This window comes from Myiozetetes cayanensis, unplaced genomic scaffold (assembly GCF_022539395.1).
Source record: "Myiozetetes cayanensis isolate MyiCay16 unplaced genomic scaffold, myiCay2020 scf1, whole genome shotgun sequence".
In the NCBI taxonomy this organism is placed as follows: Eukaryota; Metazoa; Chordata; class Aves; order Passeriformes; family Tyrannidae; genus Myiozetetes; species Myiozetetes cayanensis.
This window is the reverse complement of record NW_026086604.1, coordinates 94,031,367-94,045,709: the sequence shown is the minus strand read 5'-3', so window position 1 is coordinate 94,045,709 and position 14,343 is coordinate 94,031,367. Positions and strand designations below refer to the sequence as shown.

General features: G+C 39.1%; 1 protein-coding gene across 2 annotated transcripts in view; it reads left to right on the top strand.

The window, feature by feature from the left end:
* Positions 1 to 14,343, top strand: part of LOC126643665 (collagen alpha-1(XV) chain-like) — a 122,994-nt gene that overhangs the window by 68,338 nt on the left and 40,313 nt on the right. For both annotated transcript variants that reach the window (XM_050322196.1, XM_050322187.1), the window contains 6 exons: positions 930 to 965; positions 1,424 to 1,576; positions 5,570 to 5,638; positions 8,539 to 8,583; positions 10,941 to 10,976; positions 13,425 to 13,487. In XM_050322196.1, coding sequence (XP_050178153.1) covers positions 930 to 965; positions 1,424 to 1,576; positions 5,570 to 5,638; positions 8,539 to 8,583; positions 10,941 to 10,976; positions 13,425 to 13,487 — 402 coding nt within the window. The remainder of the gene's footprint in view (positions 1 to 929; positions 966 to 1,423; positions 1,577 to 5,569; positions 5,639 to 8,538; positions 8,584 to 10,940; positions 10,977 to 13,424; positions 13,488 to 14,343) is intronic.

Genomic DNA, 14,343 nt, shown 5'->3' with positions numbered 1-14,343 from the left:
AGTACTGCATATTTACATCTGCTCTATACAATCCCCAGCACACTGGCATAATAGAATTTTTTACATTTCTTCTTCTAATTTTTTTCTGAAAACCTTGATTTAATCTATATTACGATATCTATTTTAATCATTATTACCAATTAATCCAGGGAAGATTATAGGGAGAAACTGCAGGATGGACTGGAAGTAAATTTAGTTTGGAGTAACACTTGACATGGGATTTTGCCATTGTTTTTGGAAGAAAACTATCATTTTACCCCTGGTGCTTACTCACTTTTTTCAGACCTTACTAAATTAGTATTTCTGTTGAGTGAGTAAGGACAGGAGCTTGCCAGTATAACAATTAATTCCACTAGATTCAGTGCCATTTGGAAAAGAAGTATTAGCATGCTGTGGCCTTCTGTCTATTCAGTGAACTAGAAGTGGAAAAAAACAGTATGTAAGTGAAGTGTATAAAAACAAATCTTGACAAAATCTTGATTGCTGCAGAGGAACCTTGAAATCATACTAGTCATCACATCCCATGTTTGGAATGGTGTCCTAGACAACATGTGTGGGATCAGTTTCCACTTCTTATATCCCATAAGAATTTTTACATTTGCATTCAGAAGCATGAGGATGTGACATGCAATGCTTAATTCTGTGTGCTCCAAACCTTTAAGATCTGCAGCAATAATTAAAATACAAGATTGTGTCCTGTCAGCATATCAGACCAGAGCTGTTAATATGTTATTATAACTCCTGAATTACAGATAGTTTTCTTTTTAACGATGAGATCTGATGTTTCAGATAAAGGGCATTTACGTAAAGGGCATCAAACCTGCACAGAAATCTGTAGCATTTTTATTAAGGAAAAGTATCATAAATTCGGTTTTCTTGCCTGTCTAATGCTCTTACTGCAAGTATTTAGAATTTATTTTCTTTTACAGGGTGATCAAGGTCTTCCCGGCTCTGTTGGTCCAAAGGTAACAAAAAGACAGTGTCTTTACAGAGTGACAGTATCACTCTGATACAGCACATTACTGAAAAGGGATGAGAAGTCTTAAAGATTATTGTTGTGAAACCTAATGAAGTCAACAGACTTGGCTTCTCAGCTGGCCAATGTACTTCCTTATGAAGCATGGCCAACAGATTGAGAGAAGTGATACTCCCTCTGCTCTCGTGAGACCATGCCTGGAGTACTGTGTCCAGGGGCCTGGGCCCCAGAGCTGTCTGATCATCTTCATGATGACCAAGGCCAAGCTGGACAGGGCTTTGAGCAATCTGATCTAATGGAAGCTGTTCCTGCCCATGGCATGGGGATTGAAACTAGATGAGCTTGAAAGTCCTTTCCAACCCAAACCATTCTGTGCTTCTATAAACCTACTTACTTGCATCTAATTATTCATATTAAGTATATTAATAGACTGACTTTTTATTTTAGGGTGATACTGGAGTCAGTGGATCAATAGGCCCCAAAGGAGAAGCTGGTGCTCTTGGGTCTCCTGGGAAACCTGGACCACCAGGACCTCCCGGGCCTCCTGGGCCCCCTGGACCTCCTGGACCACCAGGACTAAGCTACGGCTTAGGATTTGAGGTACTTTGCAATTATGGAGTTTGTTGTAAGTCTGAATATATTTCCTCCAGAGGAGGGACAATGTGATCACCTGTGTATTTCACAGGTATTTGAGGCTGAATTTATGGCAAGGAGAGTAATTTTTTCTAGATTGAAATTTGCCTCAGAGTAGCCTACTGTTACTTTTACATTTGACCATATGGTTGGCCATGCTTAGACCACAGAAGTAATTTACTTTTTTGGGCAATATTCATTGAACTGTTTAGTAGTAGCACTGTTCAGGTGCTATTTTTTATGCTTATATCATTGCTAATATAAAATACTCAAATACTCAAATACTGTACTGGAAGGGAAAACTTCTTTAGCACTTTTTTTCATGTAAATAATTAAGAGCAGCAATCTAAATGTACACAGAGACTTGACGGTATTCATCAAAATGGAACTCCAGGCTCCCCTAAAGTTATGACATTTCCCATGCTGTCACTCATGAGGCTACAAGTTTAGTTTAGATATGGCATGGTGTAAAGTGTAAATATAGAGATACATGTTGGTTATTTCTGACTTCATAGGCTGTTCTATGTAGAAGAAAAATGTTCTATTAAAAATAAAATTGCAGATGCTACTCTTGCTACTTCTGAGAATAATACCTTCTTCACTGTAGAACATGAGATCTGGCAAACTCAAGATGAGTTTTACATATCATTTGAGAGCTGCTTGTTAAGATGGTCTTGTTAGAGCAGAAGGTGGCTTTGCAGTTCAGAAAGGCAAGGATTGAACACCCGGGTTCAAGAGCTAGAGCTGCTACATTAACATATTTGTGAAAAGAGTTTGAGGAATTGTCTATATCAATATTCACGTACATGTCTTCCTTTTTTTTTTTTTTTAATTAATTCTTTTCCATGCATTTTTCACTTCTAATTTAGCTGTTTGGCTCAGGAAAGATTTTTTAGAGAAAGATTTATGTCATAAGATATAATAAAAGTTTGCATAGCAGCTGAGGGCGGTTTCATCAGAGAAGTAGGCAATGTCAGACCAAAACTACTGCCCATCCACAGAACTGCTGCAGAAAAGTGGTGATGTTTAAAAGATACCAGTTTAGTTACAAGTTTCTCCTAGTATCTGCACTACTCATTCTTTTGTTTCTCTTTTTGTTACTCTAGAGACACCTTGAGGTGTTACAGAGGTGACAACTAATGCTTATTTAGAGATGTATTTTGCTTTCTGATGTCTCACTGAATAATATTCTACTATATACACTATTGGTGAATAATCTCAGTAGATTTCAATGGACAAAAAATCTCTCCAGCAGTTCACAAGTTCTTAATTGCCATCATTGCAATTGTTAGCAAGGAATAGCATGAAGTCTAAGTGTGCAAACACTCCATTACCTTAACTTAGACATACCATAAAGACTGGTACAGAGTCTCCCCTCAGTAAAGATGTCCTTGTCTCAGAACAAGTTAAGGACCGCTGGTAAGTCACATCTTCAACCCAAGCCTGGTCTGAGTCTTAGCCCAGGATGATGGCTTCTCTGACTTAAGTCATCTTCTGTGACCCTTGAGAGCCCAGTCTTGAGAGGTTCTTCGCTTTTCCCCATTCACACTATTTGAAGTCAACATGGCCTCATTATGCCCCCAAAGAGTTCCTCTGCAGTTAGGTACTTAGCGTCGAATTCTGACACTTCTGATACCGAAGTCTCAGAGGAGCAAAATAGGCAGATGAGCAGGAGAGAGTGAAAAGTGGAAGTCCCCACTTTTATGGATTCAAACACAGAAGGATCTCAGCTCTAACTACAGTAAAAGCATCTTTAACTGGCTTTATCTTGAACTTCATCTAGTCCAAGCAAAATTGGCATATTTGTCATTTCACTGTGAGGAATACTACTGTAAACAGGCTTGCTAGTTCTAGCTGATCTTTTGAATGCCCACCTCTACCATCTGTTAAGACATCACCACGGTCTGCCAGTTTGTTAGGGTGACGCTACCTTTTGGTTGGCAGTCTGTTTATTGCTGTAAGGCTGTTTCTGCAAAACATTCCTGTTAGCACTTGTTAGCATCTGTGATCAGCTATGTGCAAAAACCAAATGGCATGGGGTTTGCTGGCACTTATGCTTGCCAAAAGAACAGTTTGAGCTGCAGAAGGTGCCTGGTAAACCCATTAAAAACATGCAGATGTCAAAAGAGATGGTGTGTTACATAAAGCAGGCATCAAGCACTGTCTTAAAGGGAAAAACAGACTGGCACGGTGAAGTCAAGGGAAAGGACCCAGAAACACAATTTGTGGTTTACCCTAAGCAGAGAGTGTTTGGTTAAACAAAGGGAATATAATGACATTTTCTGTTGGTATTTGATACATTGATGGCTGATGATGGAGCAGAATGAAAATCTGAGTAACATTCAACCTCAGGTGAAGTTGTGTGAAAAGTCTTCCTTGGCCCCAAAAGGAAGGACCTGATTCCAGCTGTGCATTCCTTCTGCTTCTCTTACTCCTGTGGAGCTGGCAGAAAAGGGAAAAAGATTGAGATATGTCATTCTCAGTGGACTCAGATCAGCTGATGTTTTCCGTAACTTCGGCATTAGACTGTCCTTCAGTAGCAGCTTAAGCTCATCTAATTGATCTCCCACCCTTTCCCTCACACCATCTCCAGAGTGCGTCGCACTTATGCTGATCTTAGCCGTTTCAAGTCACTAACTAGCATAAAGCTAAGTAGGCAAGGAGTGTGGGTCCTCTAAACATGATAAATTGATACAAGGTTGGTTATCACTGAGAGATGGAGATTCTACTTTGTTCCTGTTCCTTTTCCCATCTCAGACACTCCTGACACATGCTTGCCCTTCACACGCACTAACAACCAGTGTTCCATCAATTCTTCTAGCAAGCCAATTTAATTTACTAAAATTTTAGAGAACCATCCCAGAACCATCCCACACCCAAAAAGTAACGTATTTTCTGCCGTTTTAGTGATGTAAAGGAAAGTGAGAGGATTCAACACATGGCACTGATGTTGAAAATGAAAGCTATATGGCTCTGAGCAAGGAAGTGGAACAAAGAAAGATTAAGATTTTCCCTTTTCAGAAAAAGGCAAAAATTAAACCAGCACAGCTGCAATTCTACCATTGATCTGGAATGTCATAGAACAATGAAAGCTGGAGGGAGATTGCTGCTTTCTGTGTAGTTTCCTTTAAAACTGCTAGAAAATCTCCACAGAAATATGGATGCTACTCTCAAAGACTCCCACTACACAGTGACTTCTTTCTGAAGTCAGCAGAAGATCATGGCAATGGACAGTGTGCTGGAGCAGGTGACCTATAAGGAAATTCTCAGGGAACCAAGCTTGCTTAAGCCTCCACCCCTGGGAAGTTCCAGGGCCTGAGGAGACAAAGCCCCAAACAACCTGATTTGAATTTAGTGTTGACACTGCTTTCAATAGAAGGTTGGGCTAGGTGGCCTCTAAAATCCCTTTCGACATAATGAATTGTACATTTTTGTGATGGAGCATTTTTTTTCTACTCAATTTCAGTAAGTTATATTTTAGGCAGGCATTCAGCATTCAGTTAGGAAGGATCTTCATTTGTGAAAAATTTTTGCTGCTCTTACTGAACTGTCTGTGAGTTCTTGTGGCCATAAGTCAGTTCTGTGACCCTTACTAGTCATTATGGTGTTTTGGTAGCTGGGTGGTAGGTAAATGCTAAACAGAAAAGTACTGCTACAGAATGCTTAAACATAGTACATACTTAAAAGTGTGATGCTGTCTCACTTCTGCCTGAATCTGTGCAGCCTGAAGTGCTGGAGAAATGGTGTCAAATTGCCAAGATAATAAAGAACAGAGGAAGATCAATACGTTTTTATCACATTTGAGTGGAGCCTATCTCCAGAACATCATCTATTGGTCAAAAAAAGGTTAATAAGAAAAGATAAAAATATATGTTTCCAGTTCTTGCATGACTCCAGAAAACAGAGCAGTTACAAAATTATAAATTCTTAAATTCTGTAGCATTTTTTCTCTTCCGTTAGGACATGGAAGGATCAGGTACCATTGGTCTGTTAAGTGAATCCAGAATTCCAGGATCAAAGGAGCCAAAGGTAAGTGGATGTTTTTGGGGAAAGGATTGTAGTTTGTTGTTGGGTTGCTGAGAGATTTTTTCAAATCAAAAATATCCTCCTTTCTGCTTTTTGGAAACATATAGCCTCAGTCAGCTATAGGTTTCAAATCACTACACTGGACTGGATTCACTTGCTCTAGAATGGTATTACAACAGCTGTGTCCTCCAAAGAATATGGATGGATACCTCATTAGCTAATGATTTTTAAATTATGCTCTGGTATATTCTTGAGCTATTAAAGGATGAATATAGTGGGTTTCATATTATTTAGCTCTCTATTTCTTTTTTTACCCCAATAGATTCCCTTCTTGCATATGAAGATGAATTACATATAGGAAGATGAAACTGAAATGTTGTAGTTTGACAATCAAATGGGCATAATTTGACATGATACTTTGAAACAAAAAAATTGTTCCCAATAGTGTGGATTAATGTCACAGAAAAAGATATGCTTTTTTCCTCCATCACTGTGTCTCAGGACACCTTTTTCTAGTGTGGGCCACTTTTAATAATCAAGTAGGGAATATGGGAATATAATGCGTCAGTGCCTACAGATCACTTGGATTTAATTTCATTCTTAGCAATAGCATCAAAACTGCAACCTATGATGCCTTTCCCAAAGCAGGCAATTATCCAGCATTACCCTGGCCAGAACTGTCTGCACTGTTCTAGTTTGGTCTTCAGATGTCCTAGCCCTGCGCTCACTCCAAAAGAAATGTTTGAACTTTCAAAGCGTAGATTTGTAAGGATGGTTCTTATTGCCCAAGTTTGGAGAAAGTGCTGCTTGCTGCTGACTTTGGGTTACGATAGATGGTAGACTGAACACTAGGCAACAGTGCACTATCACTGCAAATAAGGTAAACCCCGTACCGGAATGTATCAGAAAGGTACAGATGTTGAGATGTTATTGTTATAGGCCTTCCCTCAGGGCTAGTGAGGCTGCACTGAAGTACTGAAGCCATTTTCTTGTACTGACTACAAGAAGGATGTGGAGAAGACAGACCAGAAGAGACTTGTACAGAGGACATGTGGCCTAGAGTCCATGGCCAGTGAGGAGAGGCTGAAGGAGCTCCAGTGGTTTAGTCTGGCAAAAAGGCAGACCAAGGCATGATCTGACAGCTGCCGACAAGTCTCTGAGGGGAAACTGCAAATATGATGAATCCAAACTGTTCCTTGTAGTGTCAGATGGTACAACAAGGGGCAGTGGTCACAATTCACAACTTAAGATGTTCAGGCTGAGACTTCAGAAAAGCCTGTTCCTTAGGAGGCTGGTGCAGAACTGGGGCAATTTGCGGAAGACCTGTTGTTGGAAGTTATCAAGACTTTGCTGGACAGAGACACTGACCTGATCTAGAGCTGGTGGCAGTTCTACTTTGAGGGGGTTATTGGATTAGATGGCCTCCACAGGCCCTGTATAACTCTGTTTCTGTGATTCTCTGAGTCATCAGAAACTAACTGAATACAGGGGACAGGGGTTACTTTGAGCAGCTCTCTACTGTGTTGGTTTAAAGTACTAATAATCATGAGCCACTGAAGTTGTAGCTGACTCAGTTTGATAGCTTAGAGACCTTTGACCCCTTTTATGCCTTTTCCTAGATACTAAAAAAGTGGCACAAAATAAGTTGCAAAAATATGAATTGAATTTGTTAGCTGAAACAAGCTAGCGTCCAAAACCAGGGCCAAAATTCCCTACTCTGACCTCCCTTAATGACAGCCTTACTCTCATTTTTGGTTTTATAACAGGCTTTGTTTCCAAGTCACTCAGCTATAAATATTCAAAAAATGTCTTATTGCAGTTGAACAAAATTTTCCTGTCACTGCTCAATTAGTCTGCAAAGTTTGAGTCAGTAGAAGAAGACAAATAACAATTTTGTCGCAATCATGAGAATGCTTTTATGTACTTACTGGTACTGCATTATGAGCCACTTACACTCATGACAACTCCAGAGTCCCCAGCTGCGTTTGGGTGAAAACAGAGTATCTGCTTCTAAGAGGATTGCAACTCAAAGCATCTTCTAGGAAATATATTACATTTATTATCACTATGTGTAGGAAATAAATTACATTTATTGGCACTATATTTGTACCTGTTGAAATTTTTATTCATCTTTTTTTATCAGAAAGTGGTGGTTATGTTTTGAAGTATCAAATTTATTTTCTCTGTAGGCTCAGTTCTCATTTCCAGGGTTTCTATTCTCTTTCTTTCACAGATCAGTGTAAATTTTTGTTCATGTTTTAGCACTATTTAGTATTAGCATTTATTAATGCCTTCATATTCCAGATAAAGACCACTTAATCACTTTGCTGAATTCCTTTTTTCTTCCATTCAACTTTCTAAAGGGATCAATAATGAACTGTTGTCCGTTTTACCATTAAAGAGTCATAATTGTACTTTACAACTGATGTCACCATACACAGACATGACATTTGCATTTCCAAATCTTGTTTGAAACAAACCTTTTGAGAAACTGCTTTTAAACCAAGCAAGACTGTGTTACCTCTAGACAGGTAACATATGTTAATTTTAGCCAAGAAAGCAAAATCAAAAAATTGTAAGCAATAGAAAGCAATGCCTTGCAAAAAATGCAATTTAATAACTTTTTTCTATTATTTTGTAAAAATATGTAAAGTATTCAGTGACAACACTAAAGTTGTATTTGTAAGAAGAAACCTTAAGATCTTTGCATGATAACATAGTGCAAGGCAGTATTTTTCAGAACAACCCTAAAACAATGCTTACATTGTATTACTCTCTGTTGATACTGCTGGTCTCCAACATTGTTTTTGTAACAGTTGGGGTTATGAATTAGGTTTTTTTCTGACAAAAATTATTATGAAATGCTACATGGACTTACTAGTAAATTCAGTGTGTTTTTATAGGGTTCTGTAGGAAGACACGGACAGCGTGGACCATTAGGACCAAAGGTACAAACACTTGAAAGCTAATCTATTTGTCTTTGGCATGTATTTTTTATATTTTTTATTTCTATATTTCCAGAATTTGCCTAAACAAAATATCTTCCATTTAAGATTCTACTTAGTATACTAATTAAGTATTGGACATGTTTTGTTCCCCTTTACACTGAGTATCTACCCAGAATGTGCATTATTAGAATTATTTCACATTACACCAGAGCAATGAGTAAATACTAGATGGGCCATTACATTCCATGACATTTTTGTTTAATTTTTTTAGGACATTTGGCAATTTCTCTTTTTCGGTCACTTATACATCAGTCTGGCTTCCCAGAGGTTACATGTATAGTGTTGAAAGAGAAATCTGCAGGAAGAGATGTTCTGGCATGATCCTAGAAAGAAATATGAAAGCATTCTGAAAGGTGCTGAGGACAAGAAAGGAGGTGTCATGACCACTTTGCCTTGTTTTGGATTTGAGCTCAGTAGTGACTGAATTTTTCCACTTTGATGCTGCTGTTGGTTATGTAATGCATGAGGAAAAATGGAGAGATGAAAAACCAGAGAAGAAAAGGGCAGACTCACAGAATGGGACCTTAGACAGGAAGAGGCTTTTCCTATTCCTACATAAAGCTTGAGTACTGTTCAGGTTAAAAGTACAGCATGGCAATACCTTTTAAGCACCTTAAACTGTGAAGTCAAAGAAATTCAAAGTCTTCATTGCCCTGAGAAATGACATTAGCATTGAAAGAGCAGGAATTGGAAGACAATAGGTGGGGCACCCTCCTCTTCCTCTAAAATTTACACCTGAACTCATGCACAGCAGCAATCACTGACTACTCACTGCCAACCATAACTGCAGCTGACTCCTAGGGCAACAGCCATCAAAGATCTGACCAGCCCCCTATGTCTAGAGTCGATGGAGCTCAGCCTGTAAGGCTGAAAAAGTCCCTCCATTGGGTACTACTCCTGTTAATGCTGTAGCACATAACTTATGAGCAAAAAAAAAAAAAGAAAATTTGCACAACACGTGTTGGTGAGTGATGCTGCAAAAAACTGGCAAGAATAGATGTGCTCTCACATGATGCCCCTCTGTGCACATGAGTAGGTGCTGAGTCTCCATGCTGAAAATACATTTTTTTCTTAAGAACTTATTCTCTGCCCTTAGCTAGAAATTTTTTTTCTAAGACATTATGCTTTACTAACACTTCAGAAATGGAGGTAGCATGATTCCTAGGATTCAGGAACTGGACTGGGACTGAGAAGAAAGTCATAAACCTTGGCTAAGAGACTTCACCATTACCTACACTAATGATTTAGTTGTTGAGTCTTGAGTCACTCATCCCCAAGATTCAGGAGAAACCGAAAGGAACATATTGCCTGACATTTTAGAAAATCAGGTGTACTAGGGCAAAATTAATATAAAGTGTTTATAATACACTATCATTCTCATGGGTATGAATTCTACACCCACTTTTCATGATTATAAATTACTTCACTAGGCAACAGTAGCAAAATACAACAACCACCCACTTCCAAAAACCAAGAGCTAATGCATCACGAGGAGTTGAAGGTATCGTTCTGTTTCATGCAGCCTTCACCATTCAAATACCCCAGAGTAGTACAGCTGTCAGAGAAGACGTGCTGTGATCAGTTTTCTCTCTTTCCTAGCAAGTAAGCATAGATCCAAATTCTGCTTTCACTTTTATTATTATGAAAAACTGGTTTTGTTTAAAAACAGTCTAGAGTCTTCATGCACTCATGAATACAAGCACTCCTAAAAAGCAGCAAGCATTAGCATAACATTAGAGGCAATGGCTGTAGCTCCTTGATGATTTATTCCTGCTTGTCTTCTCTGTCTCAAATGAGGAACCATGTCCACTGAGAGCTAAAGTGCTCCAGAATCAGTCCCAAAGGTGAAACAGTGCATTACATAGTGGTATGATGTAGTGACTGGGTAGGTGGAGAGAGCAGTAGTGTGGGAGAAACTGAGTAAACTGTTTTGAAGGAAGATGGTGAGTCCTTTGCAGAGGAACCAGGTTGCATTGCTAGACCTGAGGAATGTTACCATGTGCTGATTTCAGACATCAAAATGAAGGTTCGGGTGTATGGCTTGGTAGATGCTCAGCAAAATAATGTGTGGTGACCAAAAACTGTTGAGATGTGGGTAGCAACTGGGAGGTTAAACCCCAGAACCAATTCACAAATGTATGCTGAGCATCACTTTACCAAAAGTATTCTGTATTTTTACTACCCATTTTACTCATTTAGTTCCCTTTTTTTGTTAGGAAAGTATAAACATACATATTTAAAATCCATGCAGCTATTGTTCACTGTAGTATCTGAGCCCTACTGTGTCTCTGTTTCAGGGAGAAAGAGGCAACACCGGTCTACCAGGTTCAAAGGTGGGAAGTTTATTTAACCCAATCTAAAACCTCAGCCGTTTCTTTGCTCAGTTTCCTTTCATCTCTTAATGCACTCCAGGGAGAATGAGCATTTCTTACTCTATCGGCATATTGAAGTCCAGGATGGCTTCTCTGAGAAAACAAAATCCTTTCTCTGTTGAATTGTGATTATTAGGAGCCAGTGTAACCTGGTGCTTAAGACTTCTGCTTAAAATATGGTTAAAATTGCATTTTAGAGCCTCGGGTGAATGATGCCATAGTGCCTTGTGAGGCCCTTAACATTTTCACCAGAATAAAAATTAAAATCAGCCAAGATTATATGTAGAAAGCTGAGTTCCACATGCCTTCTACTCCATCATATCATGGTGTGTAGCTTGCACCCCACACCAGAGCACTCCACTCATGACACAGATCTGTGCTGATCAGTAGCAGGTTCATGGCTATCTTTACCCCTGCCTATTCAGCTCTGAACTCCTTTTGGAGCCCACCTCAAAGCTCCTGTTTGTGTCTGTGCTGCTTGTTGCTGTCCCTGGCTGACCTGAGCGCCTTTTGCAGGCATTAACCAGCAGAGAGCGCTGATGTAACTCATAGAAAATGAAAAGATAAAATAAAATAAATTAAATTAAATGAAACGAAATAAAAAAATAAAATAAAATATAAAATAAAATAAAAAAATCTTCTCTTGCATTTGGGACAGCACTGAAATCAAGAGTTGCTCTAGGAAAAAAGATAAAAGCAATTATGCTTGCTGAGTATTTACAAGAGTATTATCACAGTCTTCTAGCAGCATCTGCTTGTTTATTTTTTTAAAACAGACAACAATGTAGCATGACTATGCTTGCCATAAATTCCATCTGCTGTACATATTTTGAGTGTTGTCATTTCACAGAGATATTTTTCAGCATGATAATTAAAGCTGATGCATGACACATAGGACAGTTGTTTAACTCTTCTTAATCTGTTTGAGACTACAGAATATTTTCTTACTTATTATACATACATGTGCTTTCTTCTGAGGTCCTTGTTCTAGTAATTATTATTGTCTGATGTGATAAGTACATTTCAAGTATGTATTGTAAGTGGAGTGTCTACAAGGCTATTTTAAAAATAATCAATTTATCTCTTCAATCTTCAGATTAAAAAAGATGTTAGTCCTCTTATATTTGAGCAATGAACTACATTTTTAAAATATGGAGGGAGTTAGAAATCAGGATATCTCTGAATACATTATTTGCAATGCATCTTACATCTGCAATTTAAATTTTATTAGGAAAATCAATGGGAGAAATTATTCAGTGTTTGTAATAGTGTGGGGGAAAGCAAGTACCAACATGCCTGAAATGGCAATACTCTGTTGCAGAAATGCTGTTGGTCCAAGGTTATTTTCTCTGCCCGATTACCTTTGCTGCAGATACTTAAAATTCCCCACAAGCACAGAGACTTAAGTCCCAAGTACCATTTTTACTAGACATGCAGGTACCTAAATCCCAGTAGTTGCTTTGATGCCTGAGTTCCATTAACGTTCAGAGTCAACTTTTATCTTGCACTTGTCTATAAAATGAAAAACAGTGCTTCAGAAATTATATTTTATTCCTGAACCACACACCTGGCTGATCACAGACAAAAACCAGAAATAAGTGAGAACATCCTTTCTTAATGAAGTAGACATACTAAATCTCTTATGCTGCTACTATCTACTAAACAAACAAACAAACAAACAAAAGGAAAAAGTCCTCCAAGCTGAACAAAAAAAACCAACATACAAAACAAAACAAACACCAAAAAACCCCCCACCAATCAAACAATCTAACAAAAAAAAATAACCACACAACTAAAACAAAATAGGGCTAATTGGTCACTTGGATGAATCATTAGGCTGCTCTGTGTCATTTTCTCTGCGCTTTCATACAACACAGGGAAAAACATGCAAGAACTGTAGCTCACTGTTTCTATGGTCCTTTAAGAGCCTTTTTTAACCATTTTTTTCTGCGTTATCGTTACTGCTTCTGTTTTTCCCATGGAATAGAGTGTCATATACAGTCCTATATTTAACTACAGTAGGGGCTATCAAACCTTTTTGCCCCACATACCAACTCCTGAAATGCCTCTCCCTTCTCTTCCTCCAGCCTAAGAGTCACCTAACTGAAGGATGGAAATAAATCACCAAATGTATCTTGGGGAAAGCAACAAAATTCACTCTTTTGCTAACCAGAGGTGGGAGCAGTGAAGAACGACTGAAGCTGCACTAAAAAACACAATCCTGCTCTGGAGGGGGTGAAAGAGAAGGAGGGGTGGAAAGAGCAGATGACTAATGAGATAATGCTGCTCCATAGAGGCTCCCCCAAACCTGCCGTTAGTCCATATCTGTCCCTCCCCAGAGTGGCAGCATCCTGCTTGTATGAAACTGAATATAATTTAGGGAGAATAACAGTATATTTGTTGTGACAGGGAATGCCGGGTGCAGATGGAAAACCAGGCTTTCCTGGCATTGCTGGGCATCCCGGAGATGTGGTGAGTAGGGCTATCATAACCTGTGATCACGTAACACACACTGGTGTGCTACGTGATCCAAAATCTATGTCTTAGGGATCAGCAGGAGCCGTAACAGTACTTGCTAGCAGAGTGTGGAGAGCTGGGTCAGCATTTGTCCTGCTTAACCTGGAGCAATTACCTCAGACAGCAAACACAGGAGCAGAGTGTCCCTTGCCCATGTCTCCCTCATCAGTCAGAAGCGATAAAGGCATCTCCAGAGGCTAGTTCTGATTCCTCAATGCTCCTTCTGCTTTTAATTATTCAGAAATCAGCTCTGCTTTTAATTAGAGGAAAGCCAACAGGCTCATAGGTGATTTTAATGTACTTCTCATGCCTAAGGCCCTCGAGGATTACAGAGCGCTTTGCCTGGGAAGTCCCACAGATTCCCTGACGCCTTTCTCTCACTCGTGCCAGACAAACTGTCTGCATCCCAAGCACAATGAGTTGATCAAGCTTAGAAATAACCTGCCTGAAAGATGACAGTTTAGCTTCCCTGTGTTTCTCTGTCTGGTCCACTGGGAAATCCCAGACACAACTGATGTGGTTAATGCTGGAAAAGGACAGCACAGCCAGTTATGGCTGATTTCGGCACAGTGAAAGAAAGGTTCATTGAAATAATTCCCAACTAATGAAATGTTTTGTGCAAATTTGCTTCTGGTTGTCTGTGAACTCTGTCAAAATTCTGGAAAATACCTTTAAACATCAAATTCTCAGAAGGTCTCAGTTGAAACCAGTTGGCCCTATGTGTGGTTTAAGAGAGCTGAGGATTGATCATTCCATACCTGCAACTTGCTGTTGCACTTTTTGTGAAGCTAAAGAAAGGACATTTCACAAT